At 38.8% G+C, this 18,485-nt stretch overlaps 1 protein-coding gene across 1 annotated transcript in view; it reads left to right on the top strand.

Annotated features, from left to right (window-relative positions):
* Positions 1–406: 406 nt before the first annotated feature.
* GABRG3 (gamma-aminobutyric acid type A receptor subunit gamma3) overlaps positions 407–18,485 on the top strand; it is a 283,956-nt gene continuing 265,877 nt past the window's right edge. Inside the window, exons 1-3 of the mRNA XM_056498845.1 lie at positions 407–673; positions 3,737–3,882; positions 16,370–16,437. Coding sequence (XP_056354820.1) covers positions 621–673; positions 3,737–3,882; positions 16,370–16,437 — 267 coding nt within the window. The 5' untranslated portion in view covers positions 407–620. The remainder of the gene's footprint in view (positions 674–3,736; positions 3,883–16,369; positions 16,438–18,485) is intronic.

Below are 18,485 nucleotides of genomic sequence, written 5' to 3'. Positions count from 1 at the left end.
TCCCGGCTCCTCCAGTTGCCGGCGAGGCGGGAACCTGTTGGGCAGCGAGCGGGGCCGAGGCTCTCTCCGATGCGGGGCGGTCCCCGGCAGCGCTCCGGTGCCGCGCTCCGCGGGGGGGGCGAGGTGCGCCCCTTCCCCGCCCCAGCCCGCCCCCCTCCCGGCCCGGCCCGGCCCGGCCCGGCGGGGCCCGGGCTGCTCCGGCTGTGCAGCGCCCGGGGGGCACGGCCAGCGCCGGCCGGGGCGGCGGGAGAGGCCGCGCCGCTGCCGCTGCCGCTGCGCCCGGCTGCGGGCAAGGGGGACGCGCCGCGGCTCCGCGCCCGCTGGACACCTGTCAGCCCGCGGAGCCTCATTTATACCTGGCCTTGGCAGCCTCTCCGCTGGGGATTTCCCCCTCGTTCCACTTCTTCTGCTGCTTTTTTTTTTCTTTTCCCTCTCGCCTCCCCCCTCCCTTCTCGGAGCATTGTGGAAGAGAGTGCTTTCTTCAGGGTATTAAGCTGAGGATACAGAGGAGGAGAGGCTCAGACCTTTACCTCGCTGCCTCGTTCTCCCTTCCATGTGAACGTTCTGCAACGTTTGCTTCATCCTGCCGCACCTCTCACCTGGCCAGCGCTGTCCGGACCATGTCCGCTAAGCTCCTGCCGGTTTTCTTCCTCCTCTCGGTGTTCCACGCTTGGTAAGTCTGCGCTCCCCTCGCCTCCCTCCAGCCCCTCTCCTCTCTGCTCTGGGGCTGCTGGGCTGAAGTCCCGCTTGCCGGAGTTCTCACAGTATTCGGCACCCAGGAAGAACAGCGGGCTCCCTGTGTCTTTTTCCGCGCAGTGCCGGGGCTCCGTTCCCAAACACGCTTACCCCGCTCCCATCCCGGGACCCCGGGCGGTGGCACCGCCGCTGTCCCCTCGCGGCCCCGCCTGAAGCGGAGGTCGCCCGTGAGGGCCCTGCCCTGAGCCGGCGGAAAGTTTCCCCCTCGGGCGGCTGCCGCCCCCGGTGGGACGCGGCTGGAGCTGCCCGGGCTCCCCTCGCTTTCCCCCACGGCACCCGGGGATCCGCGGGCGGGGCCGGTGAGGAGGCAGACGGAGAGCGGCGGGATGGCGATGCCCCCGTCCCCGCCTCAGGGCCGGGAAGGCGCTGCCCGGCGGGGCCCGGTGCGCTGCTAGAGCCCGGAGGGGCACAGCCGGCAGCGCCAGCCCTGGCCTTTGGCACTTTGGTCCTTTTGGTCGCCCGGGGCTGTCGTACACCCTCAGAATAACCCAGGGAAAGCAGTAGGAACCACCACAAGCCAGGCTGCGGGCGTGCTCAGGGGCCTTCCCCTCTCCTCCCTGGCAGCCTGCCCCACACCTGAGTGGTGTCTGTCTCCTAAATCCCCACAGCAGCTAGAGGATGTTTCATGCCAGCCTCCACGGCAAGTGTGGGACACACCTATTGCAGGAAATAAACCCTTTCTTGACAACATCTCAGAGTTTTCTGGACTTCCTCCCTTGCAGTTTAAGCACAGTCTCTTCTCCATCTCCTTACAGAATCAAAACTGACGAGGAGTTGGGGGAAGGCGTGTAGCTTTTCTTCCTTCCCAGTTTGAGACTGGCTTGCCATCACCCTATAGTTATTTTTCAGAATAGCAGGAATATGATAGGAATTGGTAGTTACCAGTAGGGTTACAAGAGAAAAATGGAACCTTAAGTGCCTTGAAGGAGCTTAACTATGTAGAGGCAAGCAACAGAAGGGAAATAATAACTTTTTAAGGAAGAGAGCAAAAAAGCTTGAAAAATATGTGTCTAATGTATAGGTCTGATCCACTATGAGACCTCTCCCACCTCCAATCTTAATCTAGGAAATAGGTAGGGATTTAAATGGTTTGGAGATACTTTCTAGGAAAGAAGCTGCTAGAGTGAGGGGATCTAAAAGGTCTGCCAGTGCTTCGTTAGACTCTTGCTAGTGACTTATTTTAAAGCAGCATCTCCCTGAAATGGGAATCATGACACCACCTGAACTCAGTTCTCATTTCCAGGTGCAGTCTGAATGTCTATGGTGAAGTTGTGGTGGCTGCAGCAGAAAAAGATGTATGATTTGTCCTTCTTTGCTATCAGCAGTTCAGCACCACTGCAGGGTTTCAGCTCGGAGATATCAACCATGTATGTTCAGAGATGATGCCTCCTGTGAGAATAGTTCTGTAACAGCAGTATTAGAAAACAGGGCTTGTCATGAATCTGATTGAAAAAAAAATTCTCCCAAAATCCTCTTGAGATTTTTTAATGCTCACTGGGTGAATTATAGAAAAAAAAAAAAAAAAAAGCTCAAGTTTTTAGAAAATACAGACCAATAACAGAAAAGTAGTGGTTGTCTATTCAAAATTTCATCTTAATTTTTCTCTACTTTTAAAACTCAGTTATATGAGCTCCCTGCAGAAAATCCTCAGGGTCTAAGTTTAAAAATCATTTTTATACAGAAATTGTGCCTAGAGCAATTGTAAATTGTGAGGTCATGTTAAGTGATTCATGGTTAATCCTTAGGGGCATATCAGCTGTAGAGCAGTTTTAGATTAAAGTTTCATTAAATTCTCTAATAGTGGTCTTTGAGCAATGTGAGGGTTGATGATGCTCTAAATTTTTATATTTGTATCAGGTTTCTTTTATGTTCACAGAGTGTTTATCAAGTCTTCTGGACATCTGAGGTATTTTAAAGGACAATAGTGTCATTATGGAGAAACGTGAGGGAGAGAAAGAAAGTTGCACTGATGTGTGTAGCACATCCCATGAACAAACAAGGCTGGTGCCTCTCATTCTCCACAGCTTTGCATCTCACATAATTATTGATATTTATGTAAAAATGTTGCAAAACGATTTCATATCCCCTGGGCAATTGCAGGTTGAAACAACCTTCCGTAGCTTCCACCACTGAAGTTATCTTTTCTCCTAATAACTTCATCTCAGTCTGTCATAGATTTTTTCCAGTGAGAGGCATCAAACAGATTTGGTTTCTAAGATACCAAAAGGTACATCTTCAAATCAACATTTTAAAGTCCGTGCACAAAAAACTGCACAAATGAAATTAGTCTTGTGTGAAAATATCTCTAGCTGTGATTTTTGGTGAAACTGTAGTTTCACCACATTTGCATTAATATACTCTTAAAACAAACATAATCCACCTATAAAGAAATAAAGTTGCAACTCTTGTTAAAGTACTGTTTTTTAAAAAAAAATGCTAAAGCTGCAGGGAAGTTCAGATTAATTTATGCAATGTATTTGTGTGCTTCTGATAATCCATCTCAAATTCAAGGAGTGAGCTCTTAATTCTAAGCCTTGTAATACATTAAACTCTGAAATTCAGGCACTGAGAATATAATAATTTATTAATAGGATAAAATGATCAGGAAGCATTAACAGATCTGAATTTTTAATACTCTTATTAGCCTTTGTGCAAGAGATGAATCAGTTGTCTTGATGTATTAATAAAGTAATACTGCAGATGTTCGCTCTTTGTAAAAGTATATTGTAAACTACTCAGAATAGGTTCATTAAAATACAGGATATAAAATAGTACTCTGATAGCTGTATTATCTTCTAGAGTTTAACTTTTTGAAGACACTTCCAGAAGACAATTTCTAAACAATTGTCAATCATGACCTATCCACAGATACTCAACAATTGTTAATGGGAAAATCCTGTTGCACCTGTTGCATCCTGCTGCACCTTGTTGCATCCTATTTTAGTTATGCAAAATAACATCTATTTCATTTGTTTTGCAGTTCTAGAAAGGTTGAAGAGGACGAATATGAAGATGGAGCTAACCAAAAATGGGTTTTAGCTCCAAAAACACAAGACAGAGATGTGACTCTCATACTAAACAAGCTGTTGAGAGAGTATGACAAAAAGCTGCGGCCAGATATTGGAAGTAAGTACTACTTTCTGCACAAGTGAGGATGAGCTGCTCTGGGTGCAGAGAAGGCATGTTGCTATATTCTGGAAGTGTGCAGAAATATCTGGGGAAGTGTAGATTAAGTTTTTTTGGCTGAAGTTAATTTCCAAGTCAGTATTTTAAAAATGCTAATTCTCACAAAGAAATCTGGCAGTAGCTTAGGGTCCTAAAATCTGTTTGGTTTGTACAGAGTTTGAGTAAGGATATGGAAGGGCTAGTTCTTAGGTATTCAGCAGGTCTTTGGCAGAGGAAGGAACACACGTTTTTTGTCATCCAGTCCATGCAGAAAAATCTCACACTCTGAGAAGCAAACAAAATCTTGGCATTTTAAAAACAAAAAAGTAAGACACAGCAAGAGAAGAATGTGCACCTATTCTCTTCAAAATATGATCCTGAAAGTTATGTTCCTTAATGCTGAGAAGAGGCACTGGGGTTTGCCTGTATATAGGGCAATTCCAGATGATCTTCCACAAACCAGCAGACATCTCCAAAAGAAATTGTATACAATCAGTGTCTTGTGGTCAGCACGACTATATATAAGTATAAAATTTAAATAAGAGCCAGTAGGTACCTGCATGTAACCATCTTGGGTTATTTTATTGTTTTAATTTGTATAATTAGGCTTCAAACCAGTTGTGGGATTTTTTGGGAGTTTCTGGGAGCTTTTTGGGTTTCTTTTGTGTTTCTTTTGGTTTGGGTTTTTTTTCGTTGTTTTGTTTAGTTTTTTTTTTTCTTTTCTTTTTTTTGTGCTCCACCTATTGTAGTTATGCTCTTTTTTCCTGGTTTGCATCCCTAGAGCATAATGGCTGTAGCACAATTGCTGCTCAGTTTGTTCACAGCAAGTTTGTATGACAGAAATCAGAGACAATTTTTCATTTATCTTTACTGTACCTCACATGTGCTTCAGAATGAACTGAGAATGGGGAATACTCAAAACGTTCCCCTGATAAAATTTGCTTTTCCTAAATATTTGCATGGATTAGAGGGAGAATTCTTACCACTGATTATAAGTGAAATTATTATTTGCTAATGGCACATGTATTGATACACTTTCTAGGTGATTCCTTTGGATCAGTTTAGAGGGAAGTAAGAGCCATCTGCATGTAGTCATCATTACAATTATTAGTGTATCATACAGAATAATGCAACATTAGCAGAAAAAAAAAGAATATCCTGTGTTATGAAAGAAAGGGTCTGTTTGGTTCTTAGTTGTAGCTATTACTTTGATTTTCCATGGTATTTATAAAGATCTTATTTGATAGGTGTGTCTGTTTTTATCAAAAAGGGACATTTATCTCTCAGTATGACTTAGTTTGTCATACTGGATTTAGCTATCCCTAATATCTGATGGAGAGGTGCTTTAATGCACTTTCCCACCCATATCAACATGTAGAAGACAATTACACAAATTTTTTTATTTATTTTGTAGACTGTGTCCTCAAATCACTGACTTAAGGCAGAGTGAATTGCATTATGCTTATGTGGGGCAAAGTAATGACTCAAAGTCCCCATGTCAGTTTCCATAATATCAGTAGAGGTCAGACATACATTACAGCACAGGAAAGTCCTTGTTACCAACATAATTCCTTTTGTCTCTTCACATTTCGTAAATCCTGTTTTAGAGAAAAGAGTCAAATTACACAGCTCCTCATATATCAAACAGAGTTTACAGTTTTCAACTACATCCATTTCTATCAAGCATCTTGGTCCTAGGCCTTTTTTTGTCTTTGATAGCAATCTGGCTATTTCAGAATCTGAGCTGAGTTGTTCAAATGCTACAGAAGTTAGTTCATCTCTGCTTCCTCCCCTGGTCCCTCTTTGCACCTCTCCTACCTTTGATGTGGATAAATAACATTGCCCTTTTGAAGTTGCAGAGCTGTTGCATTTGTCAAGGAGAACACAAGGGGAATGCTGGAGAATCAGGCATTACAGATAACTTCCCTGGATTGCTGGCTGGTGCCTCACACACAAGCACATCTTCCTTTCCTTCTGGGAGCTGGTTGGCCTCCAAACTGGGTGGTTGGCATGAACTGGCAACAGGATTGTCTTGTTGCCCTGAAGGTCTCAGTATTAATACCAATACACTAAAGCATGATACATACCAGCTAGAGCACAAAGCTAGTCTACCAGGTAACATAGAGCATACAATGAGAAAATGCATATTTTGGAGATCAGAGCATGGAGTGAACCAGTAGAAGAAGCAAGAAGTAATTCTCAGAATCAAGCAGAAGTTCAGCCAATACTGAGGGTTAAATCCAGGACTAATAGTCACCTACTCATTACAGCCTTTACATTAGCATGGTACTGCTGGGAAGTGAATTGTCTGACCCACAGGACAGGGACACTCACCATTTCATGTCACACTGCTCTTCACTCAGTTTTTCAATCCTTTCTTGCAATTCACTATTTCTAACAATGTGTTGCTTTAGCTGTGGTTCTGAGAAAATAGTCTTTGTTCTGAATGCAGTCAGAAAGGCCTAGGAAATACTTTGCACTTTCTAAGGTTAGGATTGCCAGTTTCAGATCACTTGGGAAGATAGTTCTGCAACGAAAAACCATGGAGAGGAGAAGACTGTGGTGAATAAAACCTATCAAAGTGATGCTTGCCAGGCAGTGGCTTCTATGTGGTTTTTCATCCTTCTCAGGGCAATTTGGCTATTGGTATTTTGGCTAGATCAGGTTTATGTGAGTCCTGCCTGGTACAGGCATATTCTGAGTGCCCTTTTGCCATACTATGGGCACCTAAGTTATCCGCAGTCAATCTCCTCCAGGCCAGCAGTACAGCCATCAGTGACACTTAGCTACCCTCTTTCCTCCTCTGTCACTCAAGCACATCTAAACCACTGTAAAGAGTGTGTAGGTCACTGCTTGGATGCAAGGCTAGGACTTTTTTTTTTTCCCCCCTTCATCCTGGCCTATACTTCGTCTCAGCTTCCACATGTAGCTCACATCATGAGCACAATCTACACTCAGCACTTCAGGCATCACCTGCAAGGTTCCAAGCCAGGATCTTTAAAGAGTGGATTGAACAACCTAAATATTAGGCAAAGCAGTTGACCTGTGAAAGCTATTAGCAAATGATACCTTAACAGGACCTGTCTCGCTGAAAGGGGCCTTTGATCTTTGGAAACAAAGCAGTGTTCTACCAGCAGGGGAATGCCTGACTGCATCCCCTGTGGCCACACACTTGGCACACTTCTTGTCTCCATGAATATTATGGATTTTGAGGGTTTTTATTTTATTGGTGGCATCTGGAAAGTTTCCATTATACCACAAATAATGCACGTCTTTTTTAATTGAAAAAAAAAAGAAAGAATATATAGTACTTTATACTGAACAGCTAATAACAGTGTACTGATTAGATCAAAAAGAAAAGTGTTTTATGATGTAAAGCATCTTTTCACCTATTTTTTTACCAGCTACAGTTATAGATCTGAGATACTCAGGTCTCTTGCATGGTATGAAAGGCATCAATCCTAGAAAAAATCTAAATCAATTAAGAATTTTGAAGGTCTTAACATCTCTTCTATAGGCAGGTATTCTGTGCTTTGTTTCAAAGTGTTTTGAAGTGAAGACCTGTTCAATGGATATGTGTTGTTTTCTATGTGCAGTAAGACTTGCTACCCTGCAAGTGTGCTTTTTGCCTCCCATGTCACCTTGATTTAAATCCTGAAATTTAGTAGGACCAGGTTCTGGCCCTGAAATTTTACTTCCTCTTTGTTAATAAAATGAAAACAGAAATATTAGGAAAATCAACAGGACAGAGAACAGAATGATTGCAGCTAAAAAAAATCTCAGTTTTGTTTAGATTCTACGGATGAACCAGAATTTATTTTGTCATTGCTCTTTTTTTTTCTTGGATTGACAGTTCTAAAATTTAAATTGCAATAAAAAACCCCACCACACAAACAAACAAAAAGAAATAAAAGAAAACACAACAGTCCTTCCTTCCTTCCTTCCTTCCTTCCTTCCTTCCTTCCTTCCTTCCTTCCTTCCTTCCTTCCTTCCTTCCTTCCTTCCTTCCTCCCTTCCTCCCTTCCTCCCTTCCTCCCTTCCTCCCTTCCTCCCTTCCTTCCTCCCTTCCCTTTGCAGAAACTTGTGGTTTCCTCTTGGATCCTCTAAAATTGTTTGATCCTTGCAGACTCTGGTGGTCATCTGTGTTTATTATGTATTTATAAGCACAAATAAATTCACTTTGGAATATGTAATATCCTGACTCCACCAGTTCTAGCTGCCTTGAGAGTCATGCTGGTTTTCTTTACTCCTCCAGTATCTTTATAACCATTAGCCATATTTCTGAAGATGAGAGCAGTCTCAGATACTGCTGTGCAGCTCTCACTACCCTGAGTAGGTTTGTACAAGCATTGCTGGTACAAATAGATGGGCTAATTTGAATCAGCAAGCACAGAAGACTAAGCTCTGTCTGATGTGCTTTACTTTGCTGCTTGGGAGCATTAACAGCAGTTCTCTTTTAAAGCAGTTAAAGGTTTTCTCTGTAACTAATGTAACCAGTTTCTCAGAGTGTGCAAGGAGCAAATCTGTTGGTTGAGAAGAAACAACTCTGTTGCTTTTTAAAGGATATGGCCCTTTCCAGGCACAATCCTACTGAAAATCTTGAGTTCTGAAGCAGTACCACAACCTTTCTCCTGTGTGACCTGCTTTCCTACCATGTTGCACAGAAATGAACCCTGAAGTGCACCACAGGTGATTACCACAGGGGCTGTCAAGTTATTTTTGCTAGTGCTGATTGCCACACCTGATGCTCTTTAAATTAGCTCCAGCTAGGTTTCCCCATATGTGGTGACAGAGGGTTGCATATTGCCTGACAGATCAAAATATTTTCCAGATCATAGTGCAGAGAAAGCTGTGAAGTGTCATGCAAGGTCAAATTACTGCTTTCTGCTGTAAGTCTTTTTTTGTACTGTCCTACAAGACAGTGTCAGGCATCTTATAACATGAAGTGGTGAGAGAGACATTCATTGCTTCAGGATTGATCATAGATAGTTGTACCTGAAAAGACAACTTGTGTGTAAAGTTAGAGCACATGGAAAAGAGAAAAGGGGTAAATTCTGTTAGTATTATGGCAGTGCTCAGGAGGGGAAAGCCATAGTCCTGGATCCAACTTCTGTAGAACTGGGCACTGCAGAAGATTGTAGAGATTAGTCTAATTTAGATTTATATGGAAGAATAAACTTGAATAACCTGTTCTTGAGGACAGAGTGCTGTGGCTAAGATCTAGTAGGAAACAGGGTGGAATATAGTGAGAGCTCAATGAAAAAAATCATAAAAAAAAAAATCAGTAATGCTTTCATTATTCTCACTGATACTTCCATTTTTCTTCTTTTTTTGGTGGAGTAGAAGTGGATTGTCTTCCTTACGGATACTTTTGTTCTGATTTAGCCATCTAACTAGAAATCCTCAAGAAGAGTAATATTCCTGAGGAAAGGGTTGCTGTTCAATGAAAATGAGAGTGATCTCTGTTGTAGGTGGGATGATAGAAGGGATTTCTTTTGATTCTGCAGGAGTTCTAATTCTCTACCATTTTCAGGAACTGATGCTTTATTTTGCAGTATTGGCCATGAATATTTCTAGAATATTAATAGCAAGGTTAGCAAATTAAAGGTAAACTACTGTATGAACACTCCAAAATATCAGTTTCAGATTTTTGTGATATATGTTTGAGTTTTGAAAGATTACATAAACAAATAGGTTGTTTGCACATAGTCTTGGTTTGGTGCTGATCCAGTGCATTAAACATAGGCTCTTTCAAAATCCTGCATGGGAGCAACTCTGATTAGGACAGGATCTTGACAGTGAGCTTTCTTCATGCCTGAATTCTGCTTTTCTAATCACTTAACCATAGACTGAGTACAGGGGAATTTCTATCTTGGCTTTCTGACCTGCTTTGGTTCAGAGCTTTTCAACCCTCAGGGGAAACATCCTACTTTTTATTCATCCTTTTCTCAGGTAAAATTTTAATGTGCCATACTGAAAGTATAAGTAAAGAAATTTTAGTCCAGTGCCTTGAGCCTGAAGCCCTGCAATGCAATGTTTCTGCTTAAACCTCTCTACAGCAGCCCAGTTTCATTTTTCCAAGTATTTAAGAGTTTTGGTTATTTTCCTTTTTTTTTTTCCCTTTTGCTTTGTTTTGTTTAGATCATCTGATTTAAATAAAATGCTGGAAAGCAACACTTTAATTTGAAGCTTTCTGTACTTCAATATATAGAAATATTTTAGTATTCAGATATTTAGTATTCATATATTGTATGCTTTTCTTATTGGCTTACTGCCAATAATTTACTCCAGGTAATGCAATACTTTGCCTATATAAAATGCTCCTTTCTCGCATTTTTAAGAAGCCACTTGTATCTTTGCAATACTTACATCTTCTGTTAGTCTGTTGGGTTGAAAAAAAGTACTACTTGTGTGTTGGAGAAAGAGACCTTTTACCCAGTTACTAAACAGCAAGCTCCCTTAAAATACAACCTTCTCTTTGTGAATGTAAATAATTCATTTACACAGATAACTTTTATTTATGTTTTATTTCCTGACAATTTCATCTGCTGAAATGGCTTGATGCATACATAGACGAAATATTTTTCTAGAACAGCAATGTAAGTAGGAAAGTTTGGTTGACAGTTAATGTTTGCCTAGCTCTTAGTCTTAGCTGTCACCTGCAAAACTAAATGTAGAACCTGCTAGTTCTTATTCTCTCTTCTTTTCTTTAGCTTCACTATTGTATTTTTTAATCTGAGAGGATCATGGGAGTACAGCATAAAAACTTTCTGGATGCCATGAGTTGAAGTTAGGTAAGAGTCAGAGAAAGTCTGGGATACTAATTACATAAGAAAATCCTTTTCTTCTTTCTCCTTCCTTCTTTCCCAGACTATGCTGGCATTAAAGATGTTTTTTAGCAAGTACTTGTGAACTGCAAAGATGCTCAGTTGCCATTTTGAGATCATGGCACAAACTAATTGTTCTGTCATCTTTAAACAGGGACATACTATGTTCTGCACATATTATTTAAAACATTGTTGCTAATTTTTGCATCTGTATAGTTTTCTTATGGTTGTTATTATTCATCCAGACCCTGGTTGCTAGTTTGCTAGACTGCAGGAGCAAATGGTATCACACAGAACTCTCCCCTCTGATGAATATAAGTAAAACAAAAATTAAAACTGTAGGGATTGATTGAAAAACAAGCCTAACCATTAAGATCTATGGTTTTCATTCCACGACATAATACTTGAAAAATTACAGCTCGTGTGTTAGAGAATGGTAAATGAAGGATGAAAGTGCTGAAGGTTGATTGATAGTTATGGTGGGAAATGAAGAATAAAAGTAATTTGTAGTTAATTGAGGGAGTCCGTTTATGTGCACACTGTCATTCACACTCTTGGACAAAATGACAACCAAACCTAGCATGTAAAAAAAAAATACTGTTTTTAGAGGACTGTGTTCTCATCCTGGTATTGCTTTAATCCAAACTTCCTTTCTTCATGTGATTTTCATTTGCAGTTCTATTTCGGTAGTTTGAACCTAAAACAGATGGATATAATTTCTATCAGAGTTCCTGTGTGTGTAGCTAGTGTAGGACTTTGACATCTATCTGTTTTCAAGCCATGCAGGAAGAATGAGGGTTTTTAGTTTTCCTCACTGATACATTAGTAGCATTGTAGAAGAGAATCATCAAATAATCTAGGTTGGAAAGGATTTTTAATATCTTTGAGTCCAACCCTTAACCTAACACTGCCAAATCCAACACTAAACCATGTCCTTAAGTGCCACATCCACTCAACTTTTAAATACCTCCAGGGATGATGGCTTAACACTTGCTGTTACCAGGTTTTTCTTCAAATGTTGTAAACATTTATTGTAAAATGGAGATGTGTTAGCTGACTATATTTAGTCTTGAGAAGTGACTTGTTAGCATAACAGCTTGTTTCATAGGAATAGCTAGGTAAATAGATGTTGCCTATAAGGTCATGTAGGAAAATTGGAATAGTCATCATCACTAATGCAAAGTAAAAATTAACACTGTAACCACTACTATTGCAGTTACCAATAACTGTGTAATGATTTATTACAGCTTTGTCCCAATTTAAAAATAGCAATTTATGTGGTAATGAGAGAATGTAAAATATCATTATAGAGCAATATAAAAAAATATCTTATTACTGCAGAGCCAATCTTGTTAGTCATTTGCATTCAGAAGTCTTAGGAAATTTGGGCAGAATTCAAGTGGCCCTGTCGTTCTTGAACAGAGATCATACTGTGATTTTTATGTAGTCATGTGTCTTCTAAAAATCTACTTATAGTTGCTTTGCTTGTATAAATGTGTATGTATTGATCTATAACATTTTTTACCACTGCTGTGTTGGGTAAAACCAGAATAAACCTGGGAGTTGGTTAAACAATGTAGGAAAGGTTAACTCTCAACAAAAAATAAGTAAGAAATACTCTGTTTAATTGAGCTTGTAAAAATGTTTCTCAATATTAAAATTTTAAAAATATTTCTAAATATTTATGATTTATGCAGGAACATTATTGCTTTTTGGACAGACTTCAAATGTGGAGGAAGCTTTCTGAAGGAAGAAAAGTTGTTTCATTCATGAAATAAGCATCAGTTCTGAATAGTAGAGATCTATCAAAAATTGAGAGATATTTTAAAAGGATAGGATGATTCAGAGTAGTAAATAAGCATAATAAAATGACAGGAACTTTTTTTGCAGATTTTCCCCCTACACGACATGAAATTGTATTATATTCCCTTTATTGATTTACTCAAGAGTCTTTTGAAATTCTCCTGATTTATCTGTTGAGCTTTTTATACACATGATCAACTCACATATATCCAGCAGTAATGTCTTAATGGATTTTACTGAGATTCAAGCTCAGGTACTGTTTTTTTCACCATTGTAAATCCACAGTGCAGGACTAGATGAATCCTATAGTTGTCCTAGGTGTGTTTTGACCTGTGAGGTTCTTTCTTTTGAACTGTCAGGTTTCTTTTTGTAGGCACTACTTGTTGGGAGTGTCTTTGCAATGTGATAGTTACAAAGCTGACTGGAATATAAACACTCTCTGTCTCAAAGCCAGGGCATTTGGATCAGATGACCTTAGTTTTGTTGAAAAACATTTTGATTGGCTTTATAAATCCCTTCCTCACTTACAACCAGCATGTTTGAAGATTAAATTACTCTGAGAAGCAGCTAGGGTACCTTAGGAAGCACTGAGTAGCAGTGTAACACTGCAGTTGCTCACATGGGCTTACATTGTCTTTTAGGGAAACTTACTGCCATGTATTAAATAATATTTCAAAGAACTTTGAGAAGGCTGGTACATTTGTTGACAACCTTTGATTGCTCTCTTGCATGTTGTATACACATGGTTCTGCCAGTAATTTTTCTAAATTTCTGACAGCTCTTAAGAACTATCTTGGGTTTATGCCAATAACAAAACAGTACTGAAGCTGAGTACTTAAACTTATTGTCAACTTTTAGTGAGGTATTAACACTTTCATTGTTCTGTCAACAACTCTGTGAGGACTCTTCTAGTGCAAGAAAAAAAGATGCATCTCCAGCTCAACAACTCCATGTGTGGCTTAAATTCCTTCATGAACTGAGTGTTCACAAATGCATGCAGTATGCAGAAAAACTGAGCAGGCATTGAAATTGCAGAATCACAGAATCACAGCATGTTTGGAAAGGATCACAGTGGATCACCTGTCCAACCTTCCTGACAGTGTAGCTATTTCATCTTTCCATGAAACTCAGTTTATTTTTAAGAGCATTGTAGGGCAAGTTCTCTCTAATAAGACATGATAACTTTAAGACTCAGTTATTTCCTTTTTCATAATGTATTTTGGAGGAAATAATCTTAAAACTTAGCTTAATTTTGGTTGGTATTTAGAATAAAAACTTACTATAACGAAGATAAAATTTATACCTAATAATCCTGTGTTTGTTTGTATGTGTTTACGTCCATGAAAGGACACATGCAACAAGAACTATGCTCTTCTATCTTTCCTTTTAAAACCTGAACACACATTTATCATACAATCAAATTACAATAGTATTTTTTATCTCTGCCTTGGAAAATACCATAATTCAAAGAAACTTTCAATTTTTTCTTTTTTTTTTTTTTTTTTTTTTAGATTTGAACAAGTAGAATAGCTTACCTGTATCTTTTTATTATTTATTTTCAATTTTAAGTTCACTGGAAATGTCTGATCGAAGAAGTGACTGTTGTTTAGTATGTTTCAGGGCTAGACCTATACTGTGAGTAAGATCAAATTCTCTTCAAATTCTCTTTAGCATTAACAAGCAGTGCTTTTTTTTTTTTTTTTTTTTTTTTTTTTTAACTTTTCACTGTAAGAGAATTTGGTCCAGCACATTCAGGAGAAATTATCACCTGATATTCTATTTATATACTTAACTGCTGTGATTAAACAAAAACGGATTTCAAGCACTGTGAAATTTTGTCCTGAATTTTGTACCCCATCCTGCCAAGATTCAGTTGCATGCCAATTTACCTCTCTAAGTCTGGTGCCATTAATGTTCACCAAACTCCTTAGCCTTGAGCTCCCAGGTAGACATGTGCATAGCCCTATAAAGCTTAGAGCTCTTCATTCCATGAATGCTGTTCTGGTAGAAGAACTAGCTGTAGTTCCTCGCTATTACCAATTCCTGTGTAATGACATTTATTACTGCATTTTGAGGCAACTCATTACCAGAAGCTGCTAGACTCCTATTTAGTTATTAGCTGGGTACAATTAGAATTGCTTTAATCAGCTGAACTTGTTCAGCTGAATTCACATTTTCTTTTGCTGAAGGGAAGATCTGAGTTTATCAGCCAGTACTTCAGACAGTTTGAAACCATGACCTTAAATAATCCTGGATGTTCTGACCATACACAGTCAAGAAATATGTGTTACTTGATGAATTAGAGAGAATGGTTATAATCTTTAACCACTATTTGTACCCAGTTCAATGTCTGTTTTTGCAAGAGGTGATACAGCCTTCCTAATGACATGAACATACCAAAGTCTTACAGGACAAGCCAGCATTTTTTTTTCATAATCATCTATATTTTTAAATACTTTAAAACTGCTTGACACCTCTTTGATAGTCTGAAATTTGGGGGATGCAGGCAAAAAATATTTTCATCTTTACACATGAAGATTCCTGTCTATCTTCAGCTTTGTGCCAGATGGCTTTAGACCAATTGACTGATAGTTACCAGAGACAGGCTTCAACAGAACCTGGGTATTTAACTGAGAAGTTCCTCACTTCTCTGCTCAGCAGCTTCCTAGAGGAAAGCTTTCTGAGTTTTGAATGGCTGATTTGCCTGCATTTCCTCATCCTAGGAGGCTTGGAGGTGAGTCAAAACAGTCCAGCACAGTTTCCAAACTTCCGTGGTTTGAATATTCTCTGGAGATTTTTGAAAACCATGTAGAGGAGAAGGTGATTCTGTGGGAAAGAAAGATGTCCAACAGAAGCTGCTGGCTTACTAGAGGCAGGTGTGCATCAATTCTTACTATGTAAGTTAAAACAGAATTTATTTATACTTGGTTTTGAGTCAGCTAACTCAGGAGAAAGTAAGCCACTAATTTAGATCTCAATTTAGAGCTTAATATATACCCTATGGGGTTGGAAGAATGGCAGTATAAGTTAAAAAATTAATGTATCTTTCAGTGTAAGAGTGGAATTTAGAGATAGGTTATGTCGCCAATAAGAGCTCAAACATGTCTAGCAGCTACACTGACACCAAAGAGGCTGAAAGAAAGAGAAATCCTAATGGCCTCAGCAAAAGAAAGGAATTCAGAGCTTGTCTTGGCTTATTAAGTCCTCGAAGACTGAAAACATGGAAAATCTTATGAGAAGTGTGCATTGACTAAACCAAATAAAATTCAAAAGCCTTTGAATGAAAAGAGTGCAAAGGCAACGTGGACTGAAGGGAATGAGTCTAAATTGAAAGAAGAGTTGTTTAGGTTGCTTAGCTAATCAGATTTCATAGAGATTGTACTCTAAGTTAGGATGATTTCAGGGCTGATGAGATGCAGAAATCTGGGAAGATTGTTTTGATGTGGAACAAACAGGATAAAGGACCTGAATATTGAAGCAAAGGGAAAAAGTAATATGCTGCATTATTTCTACTTTCATGTCAGACATCTTAGGTTTGAGCTTGACTTTGAGCTACTGTGCCTAGCACTGAAAGTTTCTTTAACAAATTGATGCTGAGACAGACTGGAATCATGATGATGAAGTGGTACAGGTTTTAATTTATGGCAAATTTTTTTTGTTGGACAGGAGAAATAGAGCCATGTTTTCCTAAAAATACATATCCATATTTCTCAGTAGTTGTACCTGAAAAAAGACCCTATAGTTATTTGGGTAAAAAGTATTTAAAGTGATTACTTACATTGTCTGCAAAATAATACTATTTTTTTTTTTCTCCACAGTAAAACCAACAGTTATTGATGTTGACATTTATGTTAACAGCATTGGTCCTGTATCATCAATAAATATGGTAAGTGGCTGGATTGCTGATCTTGGCATCAATACTAACTTTTGTAAAAGACAATAAATACCAGAGTGATAAGTTGGTTTGATTCTGATTTGGTTATATTTTCAGCTATAATTCTGTTTTTTGTGTCTCATCAAGAGAACAAACTTACAAGGAATATTATGCTCTATGTTGTCTGTTGAAAAATACTGGTAGATCTTCAGTGGTAAAATGGCCATCTTAGGAAAAAAGAAGTATGAAGGGAAGCCATTTTCAAAAAAACTCTTGAGGTGTTGTTTCAAGAGGCAATCAGATATACAGAGCTTCATAATGTGGAGTTAATGAAAGTCATCATATAATAACAGCATATTTATTTGGAATTCCTCTCTTCAGTGGTTGCTTTTCTTTCATTGAGTTACCAACAATCTTGAATGTTTAAGTATAATTTTGAAGAAGTTATATATAGATGTACTGCAGGACAAACCGAAAATGTGTAAAAAATGTCTAAATATGTGTAATTTGGCAATAATAAACCTATGGTCAGTCAGTTGTTACAATCTGAACTCCAGGTCTTACCTCAGTGCTGCAGCAACATACTCAGATTTAGAATGCAAGCTGAATGTTTATGTAGCTACAGGGCTATGGGTAGCTGTGGCTTCTATTGCAACTTCTGAGTTTGGATTCATCATATTAATCCTCTTCTTAAATTATGTTGACTTTTTTTTTTTTTTCAATACAACTTTGAAAAGGAGGACCTGTTAATATCTTACTGTACTTAAAGATTTTAAAATAACCTCTTCAAAGCAATGTGTCTTTTCCACAGTGGCATTCAAAGGCTTCCATGTACAATGTTCCTGTAAGAATCTAATGAATGCATTGCATGTATCTTTTATATTTTTGGAAGAAAAGCTCCTGAATTTAAAAGGTGTCTGTTCAGTCTTGTTCTTTGGTTTTGCCTATAAATATGAAAGAAGGCAAGTCATTGTAGCATATCAAATACAAGGTGGTCAGAGATTTCTATGCACCCTGGCAATGGAAAATCTGGCAAGTAAATACAGAACAAATTATGTGTTGTGGACAACTTGATGTCATATTCAACGACTGTGAAATGTGTTGATTGATATTTCATGTGAAGCACTGAATGTCAAGCAATGGGAGTAGCTGTTCCATCCTTAAACTAATAAATAGCTAATTATCTTGCCCTTCCTTGACGGCCTAATGTAATGACTTCTCTGGAGGATAATTTATTGGAAGGTACTCTGGCTTGCATTTACTCTAGGAATGGGTACTCTGTTCAAAAGCAATGGGGACAATGTGGTTTTGCTTTTGCCTCTCTGAATTTGTAAGTAGAATTTTGGGGCGCTGGAAACGTATGTGGAATAAGAAGAAAGCATTTCATCAAAGCTACTTCAGGTAGAAAGAAGGAAAACTTAGTGATAGGACTAATCAGTGGGTTTTGGAAGATTATTGTAGCACAGTCTTACTTATGCATTAACTTTGAGTTCAAGATACCCTATGGCACCAAGATAAATAAATACACCAAAATATCAGTTTTAAAAATGCATATTTTATCTCTTTTGCAGTAAATTATCTTGTTAGGATAGTTAATGAGTGAATGACATTGAGATACTTCTTGGTTACAGCTGAAGAAAAAATATGTGTAGTGTGTAGGGGAAGAATGATAAATAAAGTAATGAAATATAAAATTTAGGTACCTGAAGTTTTAAGGACTCGAAACTGCCTAAAGCTTTATTTAAACTTTTGAATAGAAATGGACCTTATTTAATATGTGCTTTTGGGCAGTACATCCCACTGAAATGGAATCTGACCTACCTCAGTACTTTTGAACTTTATTTCTTTTCTCAAACCTAATTACCAATATAGGAAATTAACATTAGGCACTCAAATGTAGCAAACTTATGTCCTAAAGCTCCATTTCTGCTCTGTTACTTTGGAGTTTGTCCAGACATACATAAGAGAGCAGTAGTGATCTTGCAGTCTCAAATTTACAGTGAAGATGGCAAGTCCTCCCCACAAAATTGCAGGCAACTGTGCTGTATGATGACTTGTCT

Source organism: Oenanthe melanoleuca, chromosome 1 (genome assembly GCF_029582105.1).
Source record: "Oenanthe melanoleuca isolate GR-GAL-2019-014 chromosome 1, OMel1.0, whole genome shotgun sequence".
Classification (NCBI taxonomy): domain Eukaryota; kingdom Metazoa; phylum Chordata; class Aves; order Passeriformes; family Muscicapidae; genus Oenanthe; species Oenanthe melanoleuca.
Note: the sequence above shows the minus strand (reverse complement) of the source record. Positions and strands in the feature narration are given on the sequence as shown.